Source organism: Girardinichthys multiradiatus, chromosome 19 (genome assembly GCF_021462225.1).
Source record: "Girardinichthys multiradiatus isolate DD_20200921_A chromosome 19, DD_fGirMul_XY1, whole genome shotgun sequence".
In the NCBI taxonomy this organism is placed as follows: Eukaryota; Metazoa; Chordata; class Actinopteri; order Cyprinodontiformes; family Goodeidae; genus Girardinichthys; species Girardinichthys multiradiatus.
Window position 1 is genome coordinate 14,742,293 of NC_061811.1, and position 13,876 is coordinate 14,756,168.

Here is a 13,876-nt window from a genome sequence, read left to right on the forward strand (position 1 = left end):
TCCAGTTCACACATTTATTTTTTAAAATAAGCATAAATGTTACAGTTTCTAATCTAGAAACGTATTCACAAGATTTGCAACACTGAAATAAATAACGTAGAGAATATAGCAGATAGAAATGGTAAACGGTCTACAATGTACATTGGATTTGGCCACTTAAAGCTATTTTCAATAAAGAAAAAAATCTCAAACTATACTTTAGTATTAATAAATAAAGCTATGTGAAAAAATAAATACGATTCTCTTCTCGTCTACTAATTTAAACTAGTTTTTACACAGAAGAACAGAGAATTGTGTAAGCTTTTACGATCCGACTACATTTTAAAGCTTGTGATTCAAACAGACAAACATACTGAAAAACACTCCAGTATAAATTGGTTTCTGAGCCATTTTGGCATAGGAACTGTTTCTGAATTGGGATACTGGCAAAGGACAGACAACTCTCATCCAGAACCTAGGCTGGGGATTCATTTTGCAATGCTTCTCGGAATCTGTCCTCCTTTGTACGGAGCAGACAGGTCCAGAACCTCCACCTCTGGTGGTTCAACATCTCTGTCTACTTAAATAATCCCTGGTTAGGGCCTTTATTCCTTCAGGAATTCTGTACGGTGCTAAGAAAAATCATGTGTCTCTAAAACACTGAAATTTTATGTATCAATATGTACACATGCTGAACTCTAACACTTCACATTATTCCCAAGAATATAAACAGCGGATAATCCAGAACACTTCATTCTTGTGTAAGCTACTTTTTTTTCTCTTGGCTAAATGTTAAAACCAAAATAATGTGTGAAGAAAAAGCATTAAGGCTGCAGAATTAAGGCTTTATAAATAAATAAAAAATCTCAAGCAATTGCTGAAGTGTAAACAGCAGCTCTGTAGTGAAAGAAAAAAGTGTGAAAGAAGTGAGGCATGGTATCAAAGACATTACCCATAGATCCATATTTTTTTTCCTTGGCTGGTCATAACATGACATGACTTGAAGGAATATCAGCCTGCTTCAGCTCTAGTAGCATTCAAATGAGTTACAGGTCTGGCTAAAAGAGGATGACTGAATTCACCTCCAGTTTCTTGCAAATAAAATTATTACCCCTTGATTTTTTTCACATTTCTCTCTGGATTTTATGTGTTAGACCAACAAAAAGAAGAACATAACTGTGGAGGCAAGAGGAAACATTAAATGTTTTTAATGAATAAAATTCTGAAAGGTGTGGCATGCATGTATATTTTTAACCCAGATTACTCTGACGCCCCTAAACAATTTTCGGTGTATATCTAACTCTTCCACAGGTAATGAGGAAAGAAACTGTTGACTGCTATAAGTCACAAATCTGGTCTTTATGGAAGAGTGGCAATAAGAAAGTCATTTTTAAAAGAAAGCCACAAAATGTCCCGTTTACAGTTTGCCACAAGTTGTGTAGGAGACACAGCAAACACATGAAAAAGGATGCTCTGGTCACTGGAGACCAAAATGTAACTGTTTGGTCTGATAAAACTCTATATGTGATGGTAAATAGTACCCTGAACATCCCAGTGAACAAACCATCTCTATGGTGAAACATGGTGGTGGCAGCATCAGGCTGTGTGGATGCTTCTCTTCAGAAAATCCAATTGAGAATCTGTGGGAAGACTTGAAAATTGCTGTTCACAGATATTTACTATCCAATTTAATGGAGCAAAAGATATTTTGCAAAGAATAGGCAATGATTTTAGTCCCTAGATGTGCAGTGTGTGGAGACATACTCCAAAATACTTACAGCTGTTACTGCAGCGAGACATCTGGTTCGACGTGTTTTTAAATACAAATACGCGTCACCTTCTTTAATTTTTATTTGTAAAACAAAAACATTTCTGAAACCATTTATCGTTTTCCGTTTACTTCCCAATTATGCTCTGGTTTATGTTGGTCAAACATGTAAAAATGTGAAAAAATTCAAGAGATATGAATACTTAAGCACACTCAGCTGCTTTACTATACGTTTTTCTTTGTAAAAGGAATGACTGTGGTCATTTGAAGGTATGCAAAGCTGTTATTTGTGAGGTGTTTGGGAATGTTGTAACTGACATAAAAAAAAAAAAAAAAACTTTGCCTCTAAAGACAGAAACAAAACAGAAACAAGACAACATATGACGCAAGTCCTGTAAAAATATACAAAAACTAAAAGGAAACCACACATTCTAATTCAGGGGTTTAAATCTGGCCTGCTAACAATGGTTACATCCATGGTGGACTTCTGCACTTCGTGGGGGGTTAGAATTTCCAGTGTTCCCTTTATGCCACAGCTCAACCCCTCTCCTAAAGCTTTTTCTCTTCCTCCTTTGTTTGCAAAGTTCCAGTTTCAAATGAAACAGTAAAAAGCAAGTATGTTACAGTATCAGAGTTTGATTCTGGCAGATGAGTCTCTCTGGATTCTCCTTACAACCCAGACGGGCTGTATCCTTAATACGTCCACTTGTCCATCCCCCTCTAAGTTTGTCGCTTAACCTGAATGTCCAAACTAGAAAGATGATGGGCGAACGATGAAGAGCATCAGTCAAGTGATTTTTGCCGAGTATCCATAGTTTATCTGTCACACAAAATGAATAGTGGGAAAAACTGAGAAGTACGGGAATTTATTTTGCCTTAGTTGCTGTTATAAATTCCTTTTAGCATGGCGTCCAGTCATTGCCCATGCTCAGCTTGGCTCTAGGAATGGTCATCTTCTCTGTGCAGGGAGGTGAGCTCATCTCCGGAGAAAAGTTAATGATGCCGCAGTTGCTCTTCATGTTCTGAAAATTGTTCTCCTTGGAGGGATCTATGTAGATGACAGAATTCTTGTTCACGTGCTTCTTGAGGATCACGGTCTGTGGGGGGAGGAAGGGAAAACAACAGTGATTTGATTACAACTGCAGTGACACCATCATAATTTATGTTAGCTGGCACTTTTTTGTTATAGAAAAGGAGACCTTTATATTTTGACATTAAAGGCTCATTTAAAGGTTTATGAGTGGCATGACCTTTTCCCATCTGAGAGCAATGGGAAACACCATTTAACCTTAAGCCAGGACAGTTTTAGTACCGGCTGAGCCAGGAACCTGAAAAATTAAGATCCATTTCACAGTACCATTACAGTTTTACTATATAATCTGCTTAGAGAAGCCTCAGTCAAAATTTCTCTTTAAGAAATATAATAAAAGAAGATAAAAGAGCAGCACTGTAAATTTTTTCTAGCCATCCTAGCTAGAAAATTCATTAATTACTTCTATTAGAGCAGTGACATCAGGAAGCTGTGTGAGACATTTTAATATAGAATTAGCATATTAGTGATTAGCACAGTTAGAAAAACAGTCTCCGTTATATTTCCTACAGAGAGCTGACACTTACCTTAACTCTGAGATTCCCAAAAAACTATCAACATTTCCAAAAACAGCATATTCCTAAACAGACAAGTTGAAAGCTTAAATTGATAAAACATGACCTTTGCTGTATTCTGTTCAGCCTTTCTATAATCTGTCAGGCTCTCTCTTGCTCTATCACAGAATGAAACTAAATGACCTGCAGACACATTATAAAAAAAAAAAATACATCTTTAGTTTAAATAGTTTCTTACGTCTCTCTCTGTATCCCCTTTTTTCTTTTTCAACACTTTACTAATATTGAAAAATAACTGAGTCTCCTTCCCTCAGTAATTGCGTCTACACTAAAGAGCATTTTTGTCAGTGCTACCAGATTGTGATTCACAGGTCATAGTCGATCAAGCCGAAAAATCATCTTTGGTCACCAGCTGATCTCTAATTTTATTCTCTGATTTGCAGACAATTGCTCACCTTCTTTGGTGCGCTGTAGCAGGACATCTGCACCCACTTCTTTTTCTTGTTGATGAGTAACGCCACAATGACAAATATGATGATGGCCAAAAGGAGTCCTGCAAGGATCCATGCTGCTGATTGGTAAACAAGGGCCATCTCCGTATGGCTCGGGTAATTCTCATGCAAATGTGGCTGGTCTACATGACACAGAAAAAAAAGAATTTTATGTATTTGGATTTTTGCACATTTTTAAATGTCAAAATTCTATACTTTCAGGGAGTTTCTGTCCATTTTATTCCTATTTTTTCCATGGATGGATTTTTTCGATGGATATGGGGACAGATCTTTGAACTAGTGGACAGACAGATGTATAGATGGACTGATAGAGCAATGGATGGATTTATAGCAGGGGGCATGTAAGCCTGCAAATACGAATCTATTAAATACTCTTTATTTTTTCCATATGGAAAATACTGCTAGAAACTGATGTATTAATCCCAAAGAAAACTTGCTCTGTACTGTAAAAGCAACATTTACAAAATCTAAATTGAAAACATCTTGCATTAATGGTATACCCCTGGGCAGATAACCAGGTCCAGTCATTCAAAATGAAAAATTACTCCTGGCTCCCTCAGGAAGGATCATGTTTAGCCCCAAGTACATTTATCACTATTGTTTTAATACACATTTCACTCATTTATTAAACCATTCCCAACAAGCCATATTAAGATAAACACTCACAAGGACTGGCAGGAAGAGTTTGGCAAAGATGCCAAATTACTAACAGGATGGGATCAGTGCTGAGGGATGACGAAGAACAGAATGCTACCTGTATCAGCGAAGACAAGTGGGGTGGTCACAGTTGTAATCAAAGATCCACTTTGACCTGTGGTGGTGACCACTGCCTTTGGTTTGCTGGTGGACACAGTCACTGGTGCTGATGTTGTTGATTCTGTTCAGAAAGAAGCAAGATGCCAATATTTTCAGTGTTCTGCAGAGCTTGCTTACAGTGAGTTAGTGTTTACACTCCCTGGTGTTTCAACTGATAAGCTGTGTTTATTGGATCTGTCATCCAAACTTCCATTGAGCCGCTTTGTGCGGACATTACGTAAAAAGCTCTGTTTTCCATCGGCCAAATAACAAAACAGCTACACGTCATCGGGAACAATAGAGGACTATGCTTCGTTTTTCCTCTATAGAAAAAGCTGACATGGGCCTTTGCCTTCCTGTGGTGCCAGCAGGCGAAAGCGTTATGGGCCAATGCAGCCAGGGGACAGGAAGCACGTGTGAATGTGCGGATGCTCGAGGAATGTTTTCGTTCCGAGTGGACTGTGTGGGTCTGGCACATGGAATGTTTTCTATGCGAACCTGTTTGCCTATTTAGTGTTTAGGTGGCTGGGGCCAACAACTGCTCACAAAATTAGTTTAAACCCTGGCAAAACCTCTGTTGTTCCTTCTCTAGAACAACCACGAACATTAATATCAGTAAAGACTGTATGATTTAAATGTAAGTGTACCAGTTTGTTGCAAAAACTGCCTAAAGTTTTGTTACAAAAACAGACAATGTATTTTGGGAATTTTATGATAGACTGGCATATAGTAGAGGATGACTGTGACGTGGAAGAAGATTAGTACATGGTTTTTAAACTTTTGTTTACGTAAAATCCAGAAAAGTGAGGAATACATTTGTGGGTCTATCTCTACCAGCTTTACACATGTGGAGATAGATTTTTGTTTTCTTACCAAGTCTTTTTAGAACACTTTCAAGGCTTGTCCAAATTTTTGGATATAGGTTTGTCCTTTGACTAGGCCATTCTGACATGAATATTATCTTTGATCAAAACCATTACATTGCAGCTTTGGCAGTTTGCTTAAAGTCACCCTCCACAATGTTTTTTTTTTTTTTTCATGCTACTATTTCATAGGGGTGAGATTTGTGGAGCAAATGACAAAAAGTTTCCCTGTCGACAGATTCTACTTGAGCTGTGACTTTCTGCAGCTTCTCTTTAGTTATCATGGGCATCTTGGCTGCGGTCTTTCCATCTTCGAACGATAGACTGAACAGCGCTACATGAGATGTTCAGAGCTTGAGATATTGTGTTATATCCCAGCCCTACTTTAAAATTGTCTAGGTGGATTCTAATTACTAATTAGGCGTCTTCTGAAGTCATCTGGTTGCACTGGATTTTTATAAGGGGCGTCAGAGTAAAGAGTGGGGTGAAAATATATGCACACCTCACTTTTCAGATTGTTAATTGTAAAACAGTTGTAATCTTTATTCTTCCACCCCACACTTACTGTATATGCTTTGTGTCACATAAAATCCCAATAAAATACAAACATTTGTGGTTGAAAAAGTTCAAGGTCCGTGGCTGTATTTTCAAGGCACTGTGGATATGTTTAAAATGTGACTGCCTAGTAAAGAAAACACAGCTTAGAATAAGGATAACTTTCCTGCACAGAAGGCAGCTTTCTCTTTTCTCAGTTTTTTGCAACACCCACCCAAAAACATACCGAGACAATGTGGGCAGCACTGGCCCTTGCGTAACACTGGTACCCTGCAGCTGGCTGCTGGACAGTGCTGAGAGAAACACTGAATAGCGCCGTAGTTGCACGTGCAGCTCGTGCAGGCGTTGGCCTTCCAGGAGTCTCCAGCTTGCATCATGTCTCCTTCAACGGTTATGCAGAACTGTTGCTGGGTGCTGTTCACTGGGAGTGAGGTGCTCTCTGTCTCTTCTGCTGGTGGAAACATGTAAATCTGGTCAGTAATGAAACACTGTAAAAGGTTGTCACATTAGATCTACTTATATTGCTTAAGTGAAGCCAGAAATAAGCATGAAAAGCTAACAGAGAATGTCATGCATTGTCTAATTGAAAAGCGTTCCTCTAAGTGACCCATGGTATATAACATTTTAATCCACAAGGACTAGGCCTTAGGGGCACCTTTCTGTTTGGCAGCTGTCAGTTAAGCCTCCAAATTTATCTCCATCTTTGACCTCGCTTCACTGCAGGGTTGAGATCTATGGTCTTTTAATGACCGTGGGACTCAGTCAGTATGTCAGAATCAGAATCAGCTTTATTGCCAAGTTCGTACATACAAACAAGGAATTTGACTCCAGTACACTTTGCTCTCTGGTTTTTGTTTTTGCATTACAGAATATACATATTTACAATGTACAAATATACACATATATAAATAAAAAGGTGCATTTGCAACATCTGTATGCTGTTGTTTGGTACCCTATCGAATGTTCAACAGAAACAGCCTGGGGGAAGAAACGTCTCTGTGGCGGCTGGTTTTAGTGAACAGTGCTCTGTAGCGGCGGCTACACACTGCACTGCTCCATTGTACACATACATTACAGAGACTGTCGGTGAGATGTGTATTATTCTGACCAGGCCCATTCATATATCAAAGCATGGCCTCTGACAGTCTGCTTTTGTGTGGGGTGATGCAGTGATAAGGTAGGTCAGCATGCTCAAGGAGCATCTCTCAGACGCAGTCAAGCATAGATGATTTGTGGACTTAGGAGTGCATGGGAAATGTTTGTAAGTTTATAAATGTGTGAGACATTCTGAAGTGTTTAGCTTTAGCTGTAAATAAAATGTGCATGTTGCCTCTCCAGTGGTACAGCACAGATGCAGACAGATTACAATCTTGTCCCTTCAGCAATCAGAATGTTAGATGAGTCTCTGATGTGGGCCACTGGGTAAATGGAGTCCACGTGTTTTGCTGCATGCCTGGGGAAGCTCAATGTAAACCCAACTGGTTTTTGCTGGTTTCTTTATGAGCCTCTGCACTTGACATAAAACTGCCCACAAAAAGCAACATGCAAGACCCTCCAAAACCACATGCTGATAGCACATCAACAGCAAATTTAAACTACCCTGCCCAGCTTCAGATGGCTCTTTCTGAAGCTGTTTAGCCTTGATGTTTTCCTGAGGGAAACTCTTCCTTTCCCTTCTTTTATTACCTTGGCACACATGGCAACAGGTGTCCTTGTTTCGGATGGGTGTCTGGCAGAGAGCTGGGGGACAAACTTCAGTGTCACACAGGACGCGTCCCTTCCTGCAGGTGCAGCGCGTGCACTCATCCAGGTTCCAAGTTTCTCCCTCCACGTAAAATTCTCCTCCAGGTGCTCTGCACACCACCATGTCCATCCCCTCAGGCTGGCCGCTGCCAAAGTCATCTAATGGAGAAATAACACTTTTCTTTCACTTGTCTTTTGTACTGACCACAAACAATTTAAATCTGACCTTTCCCCTCTCTAACTACCTTGAATATACCCTTGCTGGACACTTACGAGCCTCTTTCAGAAAACATTTTGTTCTCTGTTTGTTACTGCTCACAATCAACAGAAAGGTCCCAACATGGAATCTGATGAAGACGATAATGTACAGGTCCTTCTCAAAATATTAGCATATTGTGATAAAGTTAATTATTTTCCATAATGTAATGATGAAAATTTAACATTCATATATTTTAGATTCATTGCACACTAACTGAAATATTTCAGGTCTTTTATTGTCTTAATACGGATGATTTTAGCATACAGCTCATGAAAACCCAAAATTCCTATCTCACAAAATTAGCATATTTCATCCGACCAATAAAAGAAAAGTGTTTTTAATACAAAAAACGTCAACCTTCAAATAATCATGTACAGTTATGCACTCAATACTTGGTCGGGAATCCTTTTGCAGAAATGACTGCTTCAATGCGGCGTGGCATGGAGGCAATCAGCCTGTGGCACTGCTGAGGTCTTATGGAGGCCCAGGATGCTTCGATAGCGGCCTTTAGCTCATCCAGAGTGTTGGGTCTTGAGTCTCTCAACGTTCTCTTCACAATATCCCACAGATTCTCTATGGGGTTCAGGTCAGGAGAGTTGGCAGGCCAATTGAGCACAGTGATACCATAGTCAGTAAACCATTTACCAGTGGTTTTGGCACTGTGAGCAGGTGCCAGGTCATGCTGAAAAATGAAATCTTCATCTCCATAAAGCTTTTCAGCAGATGGAAGCATGAAGTGCTCCAAAATCTCCTGATAGCTAGCTGCATTGACCCTGCCCTTGATAAAACACAGTGGACCAACACCAGCAGCTGACACGGCAACCAGACCATCACTGACTGTGGGTACTTGACACTGGACTTCTGGCATTTTGGCATTTCCTTCTCCCCAGTCTTCCTCCAGACTCTGGCACCTTGATTTCTGAATGACATGCAGAATTTGCTTTCATCAGAAAAAAGTACTTTGGACCACTGAGCAACAGTCCAGTGCTGCTTCTCTGTAGCCCAGGTCAGGCACTTCTGCCGCTGTTTCTGGTTCAAAAGTGGCTTGACCTGGGGAATGCGGCACCTGTAGCCCATTTCCTGCACACGCCTGTGCACGGTGGCTCTGGATGTTTCTACTCCAGACTCAGTCCACTGCTTCCGCAGGTCCCCCAAGGTCTGGAATCGGCCCTACTCCACAATCTTCCTCAGGGTCCGGTCACCTCTTCTCGTTGTGCAGCGTTTTCTGCCACACTTTTTCCTTCCCACAGACTTCCCACTGAGGTGCCTTGATACAGCACTCTGGGAACAGCCTATTCGTTCAGAAATTTCTTTCTGTGTCTTACCCTCTTGCTTGAGGGTGTCAATAGTGGCCTTCTGGACAGCAGTCAGGTCGGCAGTCTTACCCATGATTGGGGTTTTGAGTGATGAACCAGGCTGGGAGTTTTAAAGGCCTCAGGAATCTTTTGCAGGTGTTTAGAGTTAACTCGTTGATTCAGATGATTAGGTTCATAGCTCGTTTAGAGACCCTTTTAATGATATGCTAATTTTGTGAGATAGGAATTTTGAGTTTTCATGAGCTGTATGCCAAAATCATCCGTATTAAGACAATAAAAGACCTGAAATATTTCAGTTAGTGTGCAATGAATCTATAATATATGAATGTTAAATTTTCATCATGACATTATGGAAAATAATTAACTTTATCACAATATGCTAATATTTTGAGAAGGACCTGTACTGAGGATGGTGTAAAATAACTTGGTTGAATTTAAAACATTAAATGCATTTGGATTCAGCATGCATAAGGAGCGCCGGTGAAGGCTGTGAGTTGTTATGCCCCTTTGATTGCAATAGCATCAACATAATCTGAAAGCTCACACAGCCTGTGACAAAGTGATCTGTAATGGACAATATACAGAATGATTGTTTATGTTTTTGAGCTCTTGCTCTAGTTTAAAGAATTTGAGAGGAACAAATAATACAATTTTTCTTATTGGCTGTGTAATGCTATTTAGCTACTTATTACCAAAGCTCTGTTCTGATTAGTTGGTCAGACTTGTGATGCTTTAATAGCTTCAGTGGTCACTCAGAAAAAACAAAGAACCAACAAAGCAAAATCTTAACTGGAATTAAAACCAAACCAGATAAAATTTCCAGATTTGGGATGTGAAAAAAAGTTTTCTTTTATCATACATTGTGTGTTCCCTTTGTCTATTTTTTCTGTGAAATTCCTGCCAGGTTTTGTTTTGTCTTGTGTTTCCTTCACATCTCAGCGACTTTCTGAAGAGCATATTTTCTTCGCATTCAATTCTGTTCAGGAGTTCCCCAAAGTGTGAAAGCAGCCAAGGCATATAACAAACTGAATCAGAACCTTCTATGTTGTGTTACGTCCCCACCTCGGGCAGACAGAACCACTGTTAGAGCTGGAAGCTGACAACTCCTTAAGCTACAAGAGGAACAAAAGTGACAGAAGTAGGTCTGACCAAGGAACGCACTCTCTTGCCCTGTTCTATTGTAGGGTTTCTGACGTCAGACGCTGACAGACCCAAAGGATGTTCCTCCTTTGAATTTCTCTCTTTTCCTTTTTAAGAAAATTTTCTTATGACCCCAAATTAGGTTGTGCGCCCTTTCTTTAAGCTGCAGAGAGAGAGAGAGACCATAAAACATTTGTTAAAGGTTAAAAGGTTAAAACTTAAGTAGGTTAGATATTTTGACATTCCTGGAATTTAGAAAACTCTTCCCTAATCACTTTGCCATTAGATCATAAAATTAGTATTTCTAATTTTGTTTTATTGTATCTATGCTTCTTTTATTTCAGTAAATCATAAGGAAATACATCTTGTGGTGATGAATAATAAATGCATTTCTTGATCATTGGTTCTCTTAAATTTGTAGTAGAAATTTCTCACTGGGAAAACAAGGATTCAGCCTTTAGAACTGAGATGTTTTTGAGGAATTTTGACAGATTATGAGACTGCTTATTTCTATTCATTAACATCATTGAAAGTAGACATCACGTCCTACATTTTTAAACTAAAGATATCATTATTGTTTGCTTTGGCAATTATGATCTATTCAGTTTTTTAACAATATCTTGACAATGAAGCAAAACATCAATCATTAAAGACTAAACAAGGTCAAAGGAGCAGATCACTGTCTAATTAAAGGAAGCCTCGGGCACTATACAGAAGTTTCCTTTTTCAAACACTCAGCTCAAAACATCTTTAGTGTCTCCCAGAGTAGAACACATCTGCAAAGAGTTAGACTGTTTTCCCCTGACTGAACAGAGTGCTTAGCTGAAAGTAGAAGGCAGTCTTTCATTTCTGGGTATTTGAACATCCAGTTAAGTCATCCCTCCATAAATATCCCTTCTGAGTGGGAAAGTTATGGACACAAAAGTGTGGCTGTTGATCAGTGTGCCTTCCAGATCCTGAGAAACACAGAGCGTGACTGTGCATATTTGAGAGGCCAGGAAAAACCTAAAAGCTGGATTAGGATATGTTACACCCAGCTAAGGAAAGCGTTCCGGTACCGCTGCTGTAAGTCTGGCAACACCATGCAAAGTGGTTTGGTTGTCGAAAGAAAAGACTTACGTTTTATTGTTTCATCACACAGTTTCTCTTTTGTTACAGTGTCTGTTCTAAGACTCTTATCTGAAATAAAAAGACATGTGCAACGTGTGTATGTACTTGCGTTCCAACCCAGGAGTAATATTTCAGGCTTCAATAGGGGTCGTTCACAATTTTATAGGTGAGGTTGTGTTAAACGTTTATGAGCAGTTAGTATCTTACCTGTTGTAGATAACTCTCTTCGAGGTTAATTTAGTATGAATCCAGATTAATTGCTTCTGGAGGCTGAAGCTAATAGCTAGTCCGAGATCAGACAAAACCAAAACTGACTTCTACAATCCTAAAGCAACTCTGAGTCATGGATGTTTATTACTACACTATTTTATGTATCTTTAAACTTTGTTCATGTTTGGTTAGAGGGTTATTTATACAGAAGACGATCATTATTTACAAGGGAAATAGACACTGTTGCCAGGTCTGCTATTGGCTGTCCTAAAAGTCAGAAGAAGCAGCTAAATAATGTGAAGGCCTAATTTGGATAATTGGTCATGTGCGTGTGATTGAAAAGAATGCTGCAGGAGAGAATAATCAGCCTTACAAAATCCTGAACCGTCTCTTTCACCTTTCAATATAGATTCTCTTTTGTCTCGTGCTTTTGGTTGTTTTGATTTTGGAAGACTTCAAACTCACATCGACTTTGCTGACACTGCAAGCTCAATGCATTTGATTCAGGTAGCAGTTATAGCACCAACATTTCTTAATCAAGCCGAGAAATGGGAATGCTCACCACAGTGAAGCCTTACCTTCACATGTAGGACAACACTGGTCAGACTTGACGACAGGATGAGAGCAGCTGGGCATGGGGCACGATATGAGCACACACATCTCCCGTCCAGAGTGGCAGTAGCAGTCACGACAGCCATCATGCCAGCTGTCACCCTCGTCATACCGGCGCCCATTTGACGTGAGGCAGAAACTGGGTGTAGGGGCTGGAACAGTTGTGCTTCGGACTTGGTTGCTTTCTACAAAACAAAAATAGACAATAATTGTTGGCAGGCATACCAATTGCTTATTTTAATTAGTAAATATACATACAATATGCATGTTTCATAGAGAATGTATGATGTATTTGATCTTGAAAGAGAAAAAATGAGCAGTTCATTCTCCTTGCACTTAGAGTAAAAGCAGCTCTTACAGACAGCCAAATAGATACTTAGGTCATTTCACTCAGACACTGCCCTTTTAATAAAAGACTGCTCGACAGCACCCAGAGACCTTGTTAAGAGCAAAAAATTGCCAAGTTGTCACAAACAGCTTTTAAAGTCTGAAAATATCTGGATCACAGCTTGAATTCTGTGAACTGCACAACTTAGGTAGATGCTCAAAGGACTGGCCTTTTATATTTTCAGTCAGTCAGTCATTTTCTACCGCTTATTCCATAGTGGGTCGCAGGGGAGCTGGTGCCTATCTCCAGCAGTCTATGGGCGAGAGGCGGGGTACACCCTGGACAGATTGCCAGTCCATTGCAGGGCAACACACAAACAACCATGCACACACTCATTCATAGACCTAAGGGCAATTTAGTGTGACCAATTAACCTAACAGGCATGTCTTTGGACAGTGGGAGGAAGCCAGAGTACCCGGTGAGAACCCATGCATGCACAGGAAGAACATGCAAACTCCATGCAGAAAGACCCCAGGCCAGAAGTGCTGTTTTACCAGTGCTGAGATTCAGATACTTAACGGGACTTTGTCACCTTTACACATGCAGATGTTGCAGCCCTTCCTGTTCTGTCGATAGCCATTGCTGCAGTGCTTGTCGCAGGTGAAGGGAGGACATTTCACACAACGACACATTTCACAGCCATGCTTGTTCCGCCTGCAGGGTGACAAATAAACACACATGGAAGCAAGTTAACAAAAGTCTGTTATTGCAACTGGAAGTAAGCTATCATGTCTCACACAGACCCTATCATTATGTCAAAGAGTGGATTTCTTGAAGATCTGTGGAGAAACATGGTCTTGTGACACAACACAGCATTCTGAAGTCAAGAATAATCAACATCTGGACCAGCTTTTCTCTTTATACTGGCAGCCTTTGAAGAACATTAAATAAAAGGACAACATGTGAGTTGCCTGTGGTTGGCACATCATACCAGTCCTAAGGACTCTGAAAGGGACAAGTTAAAGCCAATTCAGCTGCTTTCAATTCCGCCTGTTGCCATCTTTATTGCCCCAAAAGTCTC

At 40.0% G+C, this 13,876-nt stretch overlaps 1 protein-coding gene across 1 annotated transcript in view; it reads right to left on the reverse strand.

The window, feature by feature from the left end:
* crim1 (cysteine rich transmembrane BMP regulator 1 (chordin-like)) overlaps positions 1–13,876 on the reverse strand; it is a 49,677-nt gene continuing 35,801 nt past the window's right edge. Inside the window, exons 9-15 of the mRNA XM_047392895.1 lie at positions 13,388–13,509; positions 12,434–12,652; positions 7,764–7,979; positions 6,304–6,525; positions 4,619–4,741; positions 3,808–3,986; positions 1–2,844 (exon numbers count right to left, since the gene is read on the reverse strand). Of these exons, the coding sequence (XP_047248851.1) occupies positions 2,647–2,844; positions 3,808–3,986; positions 4,619–4,741; positions 6,304–6,525; positions 7,764–7,979; positions 12,434–12,652; positions 13,388–13,509 (1,279 nt within the window). The 3' untranslated portion in view covers positions 1–2,646. The remainder of the gene's footprint in view (positions 2,845–3,807; positions 3,987–4,618; positions 4,742–6,303; positions 6,526–7,763; positions 7,980–12,433; positions 12,653–13,387; positions 13,510–13,876) is intronic.